The 14838-nt window shown below is 39.9% G+C and overlaps 1 protein-coding gene across 2 annotated transcripts in view; it reads left to right on the top strand.

Annotated features, from left to right (window-relative positions):
- Nucleotides 1–14838, top strand: part of LOC134008487 (spectrin beta chain, non-erythrocytic 1-like) — a 54058-nt gene that overhangs the window by 9155 nt on the left and 30065 nt on the right. For both annotated transcript variants that reach the window (XM_062447883.1, XM_062447884.1), the window contains exon 2: nt 5716–5917. In XM_062447883.1, coding sequence (XP_062303867.1) covers nt 5773–5917 — 145 coding nt within the window. In that variant the 5' untranslated portion in view covers nt 5716–5772. The remainder of the gene's footprint in view (nt 1–5715; nt 5918–14838) is intronic.

Here is a 14838-nt window from a genome sequence, read left to right as displayed (position 1 = left end):
TTGACGTTGTTTGGATAAGCATTTCGACATCAAATAATGAAAAATTATGAACAAATAATTTGCCGCCAGTTTGGCTTGCTCTCTTCGCATCCCAGCCCCTTCACTCTGATTGGTCCTCACGTCTGGAGCGAGATTCCTATGAAATATCGGGCACTCTCTTCTAAGTTAATATTTTGCAGGTGTCCTTCTTCTAATCCAACGGAGTGCAGTACCGCAATTGAACTTTGATTAACAAAGGCATGTAATGTAAGGACTTCTGTTATTAACTGTTAAGATGGACCAACTGGCTACTGGCTGGTGGACCCAAATGCACAACTCCACAGAAGGCACGGTTGACTGGTTTATTGGAATAAAGGTTAAGGAGAACGAAGGAGATCCAGTGGGGCAGGCAGGTGTGGCAGGGAGGCAAACAGGAGGATGCGGCATGGTCTGTAACAGGCAGAGAGAAAACAGAATTATTAGGAGTGTACTAAGTTATATGAACATAGCATAGGAGCCAGTACTAACAACGTAGGAGAAGCGTTGGACTGGCGATGAGTGACTGGAAAACCGGGGTTGAAATACTGTGGTGCTGATGAGGGGATGAGTTGCAGGTGTGTCAATTTCACAGGAAGGATGGAGTATGTGGCAGGAAACCTGGAGCCTGGAGCCAACACCTGTGAAAAACAGAAAACCTGGCCCGGATCAGGCCGGGGACATCACAATTAACTAAATGTTTGTGGTGGTAAGACAATTTAACACAACCAATATAGTACATTTTGATCAACCTAACATAAGCAATTTATAATGTAGGAAACAGCAGACAAATTAAAACTACATAATCATTTGCATGAATGTAGGCTACCACAGCATTGGCAATTTGACTAGAATAGATGTGGAGGTTGAACAAGTACTTCAGAGTGATTTGTGATCTGAGAAATATAGGTACCAAAACCACTGAGAAGAACTGTCAGCACCAGCTGCATCACAGGCACTGCACTATCTATAATTCCAGAAATCTGTGTGTGTCACTGACGTCATCGCGGGTACTGTGCCCTATCTATAATTCCGGGAATCTGTGTGTGTGTGCCACCAATTTTATCACGGGCACTATGCACTATCTATAGTTCAAGGAATCTGTATTTGTGACACTGACATCTTAATCACCGACTGCATCACGGGCACTGTACACTAGTAATGTAAAGGCTAGACACTGAGATGTTGTTGTTATTATCTGAGGGGGTCAGATGGCCTAGCGGTTAGGGAGTCGGGCTATTAATCAGAAGGTTGTTGGTTGGTTTCCAGGCCACGCCAAATGACGTTGTGTCCTTGGGCAAGGCACTTCACCCTACTTGCCTCGCGGAGAATGTCCCTGTACTTACTGTAAGTCGCTCTGGATAAGAGCGTCTGCTAAATGACTAAATGTAAATGTTATTGACATTGACAAAGTACAGCTTCTCTAATCCCTACACCAATCACTCTGTTTCAGCTTGTTATATTCATGGACTGGTAAACAACTGTGGGGAGGGTGGTGGCTGTAGCTCAACAGCTGCAGCTTTAGCTTAAATCTTTTGGTGGAGAGGAAGTATCTAGCTAGGCACAAGGAAGCTGAGGACCTCTAGTGGTGGGGTTTAGTAGATGTTCCAAATGAAAAAAGGTGCTTACTGGAGAGCAGCAAACTTGAGACAAAACACATGGCATTAATGGCATTCAAATCCATTTCAATACCAATAATAAGGCAGTCTCTTCTAGGGTTGACAGACACATTTCTATGAAAAATGCATGGACACAGTTTTTATATTTTCAAGTAAAGCCTGGAGTTGCATAGATGGCTCATCTTACCTGATCCATTATAACTCATGTCCCTTAGGACTTCATTCCTTTCAAGGAAAAAAAGAACAACACTATCCATATGCAGGCCTCCCCCATTTCCTAGTGGAGTAAATGATCTCAGCACCACTCTTCTTTCATCCAGTAAATATTTGTACGGCTAATGCATCATAGCTTATCAACTTTATGCTGAACCTGAAATAAAAATTAATAGATAGATGTACATATTTTGATGACATTGCAAGTTTGACTGATTTGAATTATTAGCAAAAATGCGATTGGAACCATTTCCTTAGTTGGAGTTATTACTGAGTTACCTGAATCAGTTACCTGAATGACTTATCAGTCTTCTGACTCATAAATTGTGACTCATATATATTTATATGTGTTTTAACTGAAACTGCCACCATGTAGAGCAATCTGAATAGAGTTTATGACAGTATCAAAGAAAGTCTGTTCAGTTGAGGCCTCCAACAACTTTCAAATAAACAGTATGACCAATAAATACTAAGAACTAATCTTAAAAACATAACATAATTTTAAAAAGATGTTGTAAGATAACACCAATATAAGATATTGCTATTGATAATTCTTCAACAACTCAAAAAGAAAAGGTTGACATCCACTCTTTGCGAGCCAGTGAAACAAAACCACTGTATCAAAACATCACTAGCGATCAGAAATAGAAGCACTGTAGTGCCGTATTAACCTGCTAATAAAATGGGCAGGGGAGGGATACTTCCTGGCAGTAATGGTCCAGGAAGGGGGGGGGGGGGGGGCGGTGATGCATCAGAAGGGGAGGAAATGTTGGCGTATGTTTCCACAGATAGATAGATTTCTAAAGACATTAGCAACCTCCCCTTTCTCTGCCTTTGGTGAATGAGCATTTACAGCAATGACAATAACAATGGTGTCTAAAATCAGTTCTTTGCAATTGTGACGCTAATGCTTGATGATAGGATGGGACAGAATTACGAATTAATCTTTGAATATACAACTGCAACCTCATACAGTATTTTGGTCTGAATTTTCTTTGGTCAGCTGATATCGCTAACATAACAGTGTCTCTTGAACGTTACTTGATTAGTGATTAGTGTTAAGGGGGGGAGAGAGCAAGGGAGAGTGGGAGAGAAAGAGAGGTAGGTAAGGGTACACCCACATTGGTTCCAGTATTTGGTTGCAGTTTAAAATCAATAATGCTCCAGCAGACAAAGCTCTCAGGAACCTTTCATGGTTAATAGGGTTTGGAGTCCTTCTCTCAATCTTTTGAAGTCATCAGTTTCTCGTTAAGAGTTAGAGTGGCTATGTAACTTCCTGTTTACACAAATTGCATAGTCCCTCTGCCTTGGTAAACAGCAGGTCAGTGCATGTATTTCGTATCACTGTAAAAAGTAACATCGTTGATGATATGGTAGCATAATCATTTAGTATGAAGTAGGTCCTCTGTTGTTACTTTGTAGATAATGTAACCTTAATGTAAAGTGTTGCCACATTTAATCAAGTTTGACAAGTGTTTCATTTATAGCCAATAGCTAAGTCAGAGCTGTTGTTTTTTCAGCAGGCAAGTTATTGTGAGAATGTTACCCCATGCATTGGCATAGTCTACCACTGTCTGCACATGTATCTCATTAAATATGTAACAGGATTAATTATCAAGTATTGGGCAGAATAATGGTTTATGGGTGATTTCTATATCTACAGAGCAATGCAATTCAATTTTCAACAATTTGACAGCGAATATGTTCTCATGAAGTTTTATCTAATCACTAGCCATTGCCACTCAACATGTCTGTCTTTTTGAAAATATTGCCAGCAAAATACTGTATCTATAACGGAGTCAGGTGGCTGAGCGGTGAGGGAGTCGGGCTAGTAATCCGAAGGTTGCCAGTTCGATTCCCGGTCATGCCAACTGACGTTGTGTCCTTGGGCAAGGCACTTCACCCTACTTGCCTCGGGGGGAATGTCCCTGTACTTACTGTAAGTCGCTCTGGATAAGAGCGTCTGCTAAATGACTAAATGTAAATAACATTTCAATGCACTTAAAAAGCACTTAAGAACTAGCTCTGCAGGGCCCTTATGCACAGGTGCCCACATAACTGACTTAGCCTCAGATTTAAAAGCAATCTGAGCAAGATGGTAAAGCTATTTATGGAAATGGTTGTTTTTGCTTGCTCACAGATGGGTATGCTAGTTAGTTAAGTGTATCATCTGTCTTGTTTGCACACATTTTAATACTGGGTTGATACTGCCTTATTCATAGTTTTAACTTGTAGCCGAAATACACATTTTATCTTCATATTTACTTGCTGTTTTTGATGCCAACCATAAGTGACATGGCACAGATTATTTCACTGGGGGAATCATGGGTCCAGTAAAAGGCTGTATCTGCAAATCTTTTTGAAGTTGGGTGATAAATCAGTTTTTCTATTACATATTTGCTCTAATTGTCAAAGGTTTTACATGCAAAGCCTTGTGTTCAAAATCTACCCTTGGTTCTAATTCTAACCTGTCTTAATGTAGATAATAATCCTCCATAATGTAGTGTGATAATAATAACAGTTTTGTTTTTGACATATCTGTTCTGACTGTTTGCAAAAAGCCACCAGTGGATTGGAGGCATTTACATTTTCTGAAGCTTTCCTTGTTCAATTCCAAACATTTTGGTGGAAACTAGAAATTGATACTCCTCATAGGGACCTTTTCTGAGCAATAAATCTGAATGTTTCTTCTATTAACTCTATCTTACAAGATACAACATTCTTTTCAGCGTTGTTGTGTGCTGCACATGAGACAGACTTAAGTTTTAGGATGTCCGTCCTGTCCCATCCTTTTCTTGTGATGATTCAGTGGCTTTATGGACAGAGCTAAAAGAAAACCAATAGACCACACACACACACACACAAATACATAGTGTGATCCAATTTTGTGGATCATATATTCTTGATAGAAAAATCAATAAAGAGACTGTAGACAGACAGACAGTACTTTATTAATCTCCTAGGGGAAATTCCATTATTATAGCAATGTATCAAAAACAGTTATAGACAAATTATGCATATACACAAATTATATACAGCAGTGTGTCGAAACTATTCAATCTATTCAACAATTATACACAAACTATGCACCGAAGGACAAGTCTCATACATCAACCAATAATGAATCTGTTATATGATACAGGTGCGTGTGTGCAGTGTCAAAACACTACAATGTACCTGCAGTGTAGCTAAATTCAATAGCGCTGCAAGGACAGCAGTGCAATGTTCTGCTCACTGTTTAGTTTTTTGTGAAAAATGTTAAACAAAGTAGAACCAGCAAGGTAGACACACAATATAATTAGAATGTATGCATAGTAATATTTCAACCCTTTCTTGGTTGTCTCTTATGTGTTTAGGGGACAACAGAAACCTTACAGATCTGAATGCCAAATTGTACCAGAAGATGGCGCTGTTTTTTAAATGTTATCCTCACAGAGGATTAAATGTCTTAACTCCTTGAAAACATGAATGTCTTATTTCATTAATGGTCTGAACTAATGATGTTGACAAATGACACATTTCACGGTAGGTAGGTAGGTAGGTAGGTAGGGAGGTTCTTTAGTAATCCCAAAGAGAATAACAACAGAACAGAAGAGATTGAAGTAATTAGATCAGGGGTCTCCAACCCTGTTCCTGGAGAGCTACCTGCCTATAGGTTTTTGCTCTAACCACACTAATTTGACCTGCTTCAACAATAGTTCAACCAGCTAATTGTTAGAATCAGGTGTGCTAGATTAGTGTTGGAGCAAAAACCTAGACATGTAGCTGTCCTGGAACAGGATGGGAGACCTGGGACGTCTTGATCTGCAGTCAATGCTCCACCACTGAGCTATAATTCTAAACGTGAATGTTCCTCCTTCCCTTTCAGGGCTTCAGTCGAAGCCGCTGATGTGGATGTGTCATCGGTGAAAGGTGAAAAGTCAGGATGACAACAGTAGCCGCAGAGTACGACCACATGGACCTCCAGCAGCAGTACAGTGACACTGTCAACAACCGCTGGGATGACGAATGGGACAACGAGAACAGTTCAGCCCGCCTGTTTGAACGCTCACGTATCAAGGCACTGGCAGGTGAGGAAGAGGAAATTTGCTGTGAAAGCTGTTTGTGTGTGATTGTGTTCACATGCCTGAAAGAAGGAAATAAAAAGTACATATACAGACACAATGTCCAGTTCACACAGGAAACTATTACACATTTAAATTAACAGCAAAGAAACCTCTGTCTATATGGTTCTTATATTGGCTTACTGCTGATGTTTTCGTTTAGCAGACACTTTTTAAAACCTGTGATCTTTTGATTGTCAGTCAGTTGCTTTCGCACTGAGCTATAACTATCCACTTTCATGACAATCCATTCTGATTTATAAGACTGTGTAATCTCTAGTCAAACCTAATTTATGAATTTATTGCAGCCATCAAAATATTTGGTAATGTATGTGATGGATTATGTACTGTAGTTTTAGAGTAATGTGACCATTGAAATATTGAGCATACATTTACACATAATCCTGTAGGAAATAGGAATTAAAAAACAGATTCTCTGCCCAACCAGCATTCTGTTCCAGAGTTTTGGAGTAAAATGAAAAAAATGAAAGAGAAAAAACTCAACAAAATGAAGATTGTAAAGTTTCAGTCTCTTTTTTTGCCAAAAACCACAAGCTTTGAGAGAACTCCCCCAAAAAGCCCACGGCATTCCACAGAGCATCCTGCTTGTCACGTGACTGTGTTTTCCTGCATTCCTGACATAGCCTCTACCCAGCCTCTCTCATTGGCTGTCAGACTGGGGGATGAGAACAGTCAGCAGTGACTCAGGTGAATGGAGAGTACCTTCTGCTCAGTAATGCTTTGGTGGGAGCTCAATGTTTTTCAAAATTATCTGAAGGTCTTTATTTGAATTATATATGGGACATGTGCAGTAACAGTTGTTGCAGTTCACACAAGAGCACTTGTGTGTGTGTGTGTGTGAGTTTTGAGTATTGTTTAGGGTAGGATTTCACAGTTTGTGTGTCATCCTCAAATTCAACAGGAAGTTCTTCTTGATATTACATTTCTATACCCGGTTGTCTTGTGAGTGTGCATTGGAGAAACACGCTCCACACTCCACACGCTCCACACTGAAACACGCTCCACACTGAAACACGCTCCACACTGAAACACGCTCCACACTGAAACACGCTCCACACTGAAACACGCTCCACACTGAAACACGCTCCACACTGAAACACGCTCCACACTGAAACACGCTCCACACTGAAACACGCTCCACACTGAAACACGCTCCACACTGAAACACGCTCCACACTGAAACACGCTCCACACTGAAACACGCTCCACACTGAAACACGCTCCACACTGAAACACGCTCCACACTGAAACACGCTCCACACTGAAACACGCTCCACACTGAAACACGCTCCACACTGAAACACGCTCCACACTGAAACACGCTCCACACTGAAACACGCTCCACACTGAAACACGCTCCACACTGAAACACGCTCCACACTGAAACACGCTCCACACTGAAACACGCTCCACACTGAAACACGCTCCACACTGAAACACGCTCCACACTGAAACACGCTCCACACTGAAACACGCTCCACACTGAAACACGCTCCACACTGAAACACGCTCCACACTGAAACACGCTCCACACTACTACACAGTCTTTCAACCCCTCACGCTCCACACTACTACACAGTCTTTCAACCCCTCACGCTCCACACTACTACACAGTCTTTCAACCCCTCACGCTCCACACTACTACACAGTCTTTCAACCCCTCACGCTCCACACTACTACACAGTCTTTCAACCCCTCACGCTCCACACTACTACACAGTCTTTCAACCCCTCACGCTCCACACTACTACACAGTCTTTCAACCCCTCACGCTCCACACTACTACACAGTCTTTCAACCCCTCATCCATGCGTAACCCATCAAATAAATCAATATTAGCAGTGAGAATCACTTTTAGATTGGCGGTGGATTAATACAAAAAATGAATTGTTATGCGTTTACTGGTGTTTATAGAGTATTTTACATTGCCTTCGAGCCAATCAGAATCAGGGACTGGAACTTTCCATTTTATAAAAGCAGGTTAACTTATTGTGTAAAATGTTCAATAACAAAATAAATAAACGTACATTTCAGTTAGAATGACTTAGAATGTTTGTGTTGGTGTCGTTAGGTAGTTTTTGTGTTCAGAGGGACATTCCTTTTGCAGCTGTGTCCGTACTGTAGGAAGGAAGATGGGATAAAGAGGTTGTAGAAGAATGAGAGCCCTGAGGTCATGGCTACACCGATGTCCTGTGACAAACCTCATGATATGGGTATCCATTCTTCTTTCAGTTTTTTTCAACACACACATACCACAAAGTCATCCGCACATACACACATGTGCACACACACACTGGTTGTAGTCATATAAAAACAACTAAAAACTAAAACAATGCCGCAAAAATTTGTCTTTTTATACACTGAATATGAAGTTTCTCTTTCCATTCAGTTTTGCACTCTCATACAATGTGGATCAAAGCAGATGATGATGCATCATGATGTTTAATTAAATGATCATGAATCATAAATGAAACATGAATGAAACATCTTTAGTAGTTTCAATGCAGTATGGCTTCAGTCTAAATATCACTTTCTTTCGGAGAAAAGTAAGTCAACTAACAAAATAAATTCCCAATGCCACACCAGTCAAAATGTTCCAAAATACAGAATGAAAATAATTGTTTGGAGGACAATATGATGTCTAATGATGTTTGAATTTGTGTCACATGGAGCCTGCCCAAGGTTTTACACGAATGGATGACTGTGCTCCCCTTTGTTTAGGAGGCAACCATAGAGGACACTGCATGCTTATCCATCCCACTAAGCCATTGAAAGGAAAGGGGGGAGGCAGCTGGATAGCAACTGAAATGTTTGCAGACATAGCTTTTGAAAGGAAGTTGGTTGTTCACATCATTTCAAAGAAGCATCTTAGGAATAGCAATTTTTTTCTCTATCATTGAGTGAACAACAATGTGGGGAAATGGGGTGTTATCCTGGTGGGTCCCTCCACACCCCCCACTTCCTCTCTAGACTTGGTACAGCCCGCCTCCTCCTCTCCCTTTTTCTTCCCTACCGCTGTGGCCAACATGTAAATCAGGCGCTGACATCATCACTCAGCTCTCAGGCAGTGGCTAGCCACTGATAAAATTACAACCTTGTGTTCCCCTCCCCTCGCTCTCTTTTTATTGCACAGCTCCATTCTCCTTGTTGTGCTAGTCCTGAGTTCTGGTGTTTTTGTAGGGACCCATCAAACCCTATTCCTCTAAGTGTGCTCTGCTCAGTGTGAGCTCCCCTCCCCACCACTGGCAAGCAGAGGGAGGGTTGTGTGTTGGAGCGAGACAGAAAAAAGCCTGCTTTTGAATGGGATGGGAGGGAAAGACTGAACAATCAGCAAAAGAACCATGTGAAAAAAAGAACCTGTTCCTACAGTTGCTGTTCTGGGCAAGGCTTCTTAAGATGAGAATTTCACTACTTCTCTAAAGGCACAACATTCATTACTTTACAGGATATTTTGGGAGTCTGTGGTGAGGAGAGGGGGGAGGTAGGAAACCTTTCAATCCCTCTCTAACTTCCCTCCGTTTTTTCTTTGCGGTGTTCTCAGTGGATCTTTTTTTTTTTTGCGGCTCCCAGTGCAGTAAATAAATATGGAGGTGGACTGGAACTCTGGTGCCCAGGATTCTTTTTACTTGGACCCTGGTTACCCTGCTCAGGTGCCTTTCAACTACAACCAGTTAGAAGGACGCTTTAAGCAGTTGCAAGGTAAGCCCAGGCTGGAAGGAAGAAGCCCATTGTTTATAGGCGTTGCTACGCTATGCACTGTCAGCAGACAGGCACACAGATGTCTGGTTAGGAGAGAAAAATGGAATCCACTGTGCTGAAGTTGGCAATATAGACTATACTAATTATATTGTATACAAAAAATTATTTAAGCAAAATCTGGCAAATATGGATAAAGTATTTTGGGGCAGAAATTATACAAAGATTATTATTTTTTACGGGTGGTTTCTGCATATATATATCCTAAGCAACTGGCACCCTCTATACAAAAACACAATTCACACTGCTATCTAAATGACATGGCTGCTGTAATGGATAGTCATAGACAACAATAGCAAGAGGAATGGTAGGAGTGGTTGTTTTGTTCAGACATCTGTAGCCAAATGTGCTCTTGCAAGAAATGGTGTAGTGAAGATTATTACAAATCCTGTGAACTCTTGTGAAGATTCTTCCAGAACAACGTATTTTCCCACACTCAAATAGGCTACTGTTGTGTGCACATATTTTTTATGCTGACAAATAATTAAATGACATGAGATTATATGTGGTCTTAAATAATATTGTATTTGTTTACCTGATTAGCATTTGGGTCATGTTTTTATTGTAAATAAACCTATGCTTAGTAAGTCTAAAATGGACAACCAGGAAACAAAAGGTATCAAAAATATCTTTCACCCATTTAAAGCATTATTTCATGTAGCTTTTTGCGGGATACGAATGATTTAAAAAAAAAATCTGCAGAACCCTACAGCAAAGCAGTATGTAAGTGACACCGCAATTTCAGTAATTTTCACAGTTTAAATGTGCTTGTGTTTGTTCAATTTTAAGACTATGGCCAAACTGACCCTTGGAACATGGTTGTCCTTTGTTAATATGTAGCATTTGAGTACACTACACCAACTGATGCAACCTAGTCTAATGCTGTAAAAGCGCAAGTAAAAAGGATGTACCAGAAAAATACTCAACTTTTAACCTCATCTGAGGAATGACACAAAGCAGCTGAGATTCAAATGGATGACTTTTGTTGTTTATTCATTGCTTTGAAAATATTCTGCAAGCACGGATAGTGTTATCCTTTGAACCATATTCTTATGTTGGCAAGAACTCTTTAGCTTAGGTCCATGTTTGCCATTCTTCCATGTTTTGAGCTTGAGCCTGACTGCTTTTCACCATTCAAACTGAATTGAAGGATAAGAGCTGTTTCACTGTTTAGCATTCTCAAATTCAACTGCCATGGTAACCTTGCAAACCCACGATGTATTCTATTTTTTCTTTTTGCTTCTGGAACCAGTCTGGGTTTCTCAGCACCACAGCAGCAGACCACTACTACTTCAGCATGCTGAAGTACTGCTTTTGTCTGTAACCAGAGTGGGCCCTTGCCAACCTCTACCCCCCACCGTCTGCGTCTAAATGACCCTCTGTTCAACGGGTGTCCAGAATAGGTTTTATGGGATGATAAAAGGGCAACAGAAAGTCACACAAAGTCAAAATTCTTTGATAGTACCATGAAAGAGTGTAGTTCTGGCCATTACAGGTCTGATTTACTTTACTTGATATACTATTCCACCCTCTAGTTGCCAGATACTATATATATGTACTGATGATCCACAACGATTGAGGGTATTTAGATGATTATTAAATCCTGATTGTAATGACCAGTTGTGGATATAGCTGGATTTAAAGAAAAGGATTGGTATTTTTCCTCATACCAATTTCCTCTGTACAAGTGGCATCTCCTATTAAACTGGTTACTAAACCATGTGAGTGTAACAGAACCAATCTTCAAAACCTCACACAATATGATATTACTGTAGACCCCCTCCAACTATGTTACAGTGAAAAAAGATCCCCAAACCTTTCACACACTTCCTCGAATCGTCCCTCTTATGTGTGATCAGACATTATCAAGCGTTGGTTCAGGCTTCACTGGTGTGGCTGGGTTCTGCACACTGATCTATTGAATACACTGTGAAAAGCTAGCCTAATAGAGCTCAACCATATCAAATAATTATATATGTTGTGTCAGAAGGGGAGTTTGCAAGGAGGTTGTTGACATTTTTGTTTTTATCATTGAAAGTCCCCTCCCTTAACATGACTCTATGACCTCACCATGCAATCCACAAGGGACACACAGGAAGTCAGTAGAAATCTCATAATGTTACCTATATGCCACAGAATGTTAATTCAACAGAGAGGCAAGAAGGAAACAAGCTTTGTGCTGACTCGTTTGAAAGTCCAGTCGCAGAGCTGGATTATATAAAATAAAAATATAGGCTTTATGGATCCTCTCCGTTGACAGCATGATTATAGGGCTGGGCTTGGTCATGGACTGACACCATAGCTTGATGTTATCAGGTTATTTAAATATGTAGCTGCAAGGCCGTAGCCATGGAGTCAACATTGGGGGAAATCTGCTGGGGAGTCTGAGGGTCCCCCCCTGAAAACGTTCTTTTTTAATTAATTTACACATGGGATTAACGTTTTTCAGACAGTGTGCGTGGTTGCCTGTCATATTGTAGCACATTTATATTTAATTTATATTTTTATATCAATATATTGGGGGGGGGGGGATTTTGACCAGATTTGAATATGGGGGGGGGGGGTGGATGTGTCCCCCCCAATATATATTATGATTACGGCCCTGTGTAGCTGACAGTTATATCGAATACTGCTGATTAGAGGTACAGAAACTGCAAAACGAGTCTCCTCAACATTCAACACATTCTGAATTATTTTGTCAATCAGGTGTGTGTGTGTGTGTGTGGTGAGGGGTTGCAAAGGGATCTTCAACTATGTTTGGGATGAAGGATGCTTTAATCAACTCTCTTTTCCTGATACATCCTTGTCAAAACAAAAGAATTTAAATTATATTGTGGTCTTTGTTAAATTGTATTAATATTGAGATTAGTGTTCACCCAACCCAGGAAATATTGTTACTAGATAGTAGATGGTGTTACAGAGATACAAGGACGATCATTAAATCAATAGTTGCTAGTCTGACTGTTATTATGGTATACTCAAGTCCCATATTAGTCTCTTTGTTCCTCAAACTAAAGGCAAAGGACTGCGGTTAGTGGGTCAAGGTCATCGAATGTGATTGGTACTGAAATAAAATAATATCCTAGACATTTAACCCTGAAATAATGTATCTACATGAGGTAATTACTGGTGAACATTTTTTATTTCAAGAAATAATTAAAAAGTGGCCCTGTTCTTTTATTTAAGAGAGAGACCTCGTGTAGTTTGTATCAAAAACAATAATTACCTCTGGTAAAATTACAATTGAAGCTCCAAATATTTTAAGTGTCAAGGTCACTGCACTATATTGTAGCATTTAAGTGAACACTGTGTAAATGGAAACTGTTTAAAAGCCTTGGAAGGGACATTCAGTGTTAACAGCGATATTATCATGCAGTTCAATTTTTTTTCCTTTTCCACAATAATTTCAATTTCACAATAAATTGTTTGCGCTCCAAGTCCCCCAAAGCAAACCTGAACATCAACAAATGATCTTAATGCTCAGATGGTAGAATCAGATCTCTCAGCATCTTAAAGGCATCTCAAAGATCTCAAGACAAAGCATTGACTCTATGTCTGTTTCCCTAAGTGCAGTCACTTGCAGAACTATGAATGTAATCCAGGTAATGCATCAGTCTTTTGCTGAAAATATTACTCACATAGCATGCATAAGTACATTAAGCCATTGTGAAATCCACTATGCATAATTTAAAGTATAGGAATCTTGATGAAATGAAACAGACATTCGATTAAATATAAGCCTCTATAAACGTCCACAGAGATGTGGAAATTACCAAGATGCCTTTACTAATAATGACAATATTTAAAAAAAATACTTTTTGCCCAATAACTCCTTCCCCCAAAATATATTAATCAGTATTGATTGCATTTAACTTCCTAAACAGCCTAAGGGTCCTAGAATTGACCTGCCAGAAATGGCATTGAGATGACTTTCTCATTTCTCAAAAAACACTACCATGAACAATCTTTGTTGTTCTATTTTTCACTCCTCCTCAACTTTTGTAGACTCCTTGCAGGATTGTTTCATGTCACCTCAGCTGTGAAGAGCTTTTAACACTTGCTCATATTCTGTTAATTGTTTGAGGCTTGTAGCCAGTAGCTGTATACAGTACACACTACACTTTTATCAATCCTACAATGTTCTCAAGGATGTCTGTGCTTAATAGTAAGGCCAAATGCTAGCTTTATGCAACATTCCTCAATCCTTCCCAGGATTCAGTTAGCTGGACAGTTGTGGAAGACAGAAACACTGTTTCTATTGTTGCTTTGAGTTCTCCACTCCTCCTCTTCTCTCCTCAAATCCTCAAGGGGACTCTGAAAAGCAATCTAACACTATGTTGCTCTGTTCATCTTTATGTTACCATGTTGCTATAAAGCCACAGGAATGTATTGACAGATTAGATGTCTGTTCATAGTCCCTTCACCTACTAAAGTCAAAGGCAGGATGCAGGATCTGGAGCTAGGAAGAGGATATGAAGCAGGAAAAGGATTGTTAGCATTGATTGTTAGTGGGATTTTTGTTTAAACACATTGTTTAGGGGGTTTAAGGGGGTAGACTGGCAATCATGTTTTGGCAAGATAGTTTTTTTTGGTGATTCCAACTTTACCATACCATATGTTCATTTTGACATTTGTTTTGTGTCACCATCTAATGGCAACAAATTAGGGTGGGGGAAATGAGGGTGGATGGGCTGATTGTCAGTACAGTTGTTTGTGGTTGTAAAGATGGTTGTCTGTGTGCATTTCTGTATGTACGTGTGGTATATAATTGTGTATGTGCATCTGTGATGTTCATTGTTTATTCTCACAATATTCAAATTGTTAATGTAGGGTTTCAAATGTGACACTACAATATTCACTCTTCAATTCTTCAAACATGACTGTCCACAACTTTACGTCTTTACGTAATCAGAATTACATGTATTTTTTTTCATTTTGTTTAATTGGGTGTGTGTGTGAGAGAAAAAGACTGAGGTCAATTTTTTTTATTATTTTACATTGCTGATGGCTCTTCAGTCTTGTCAAACAAACCACTGTTAACTAAAAGTCCATGTGAAAAGCCTTGGAAGGGCACCCTTACACTCCTAGGTGTAGCAAACTCTGCGTGCGACC

This window comes from Osmerus eperlanus, chromosome 22 (genome assembly GCF_963692335.1).
Source record: "Osmerus eperlanus chromosome 22, fOsmEpe2.1, whole genome shotgun sequence".
Lineage (NCBI taxonomy): Eukaryota > Metazoa > Chordata > Actinopteri > Osmeriformes > Osmeridae > Osmerus > Osmerus eperlanus.
This window is presented reverse-complemented; position numbering and strand designations above follow the sequence as displayed.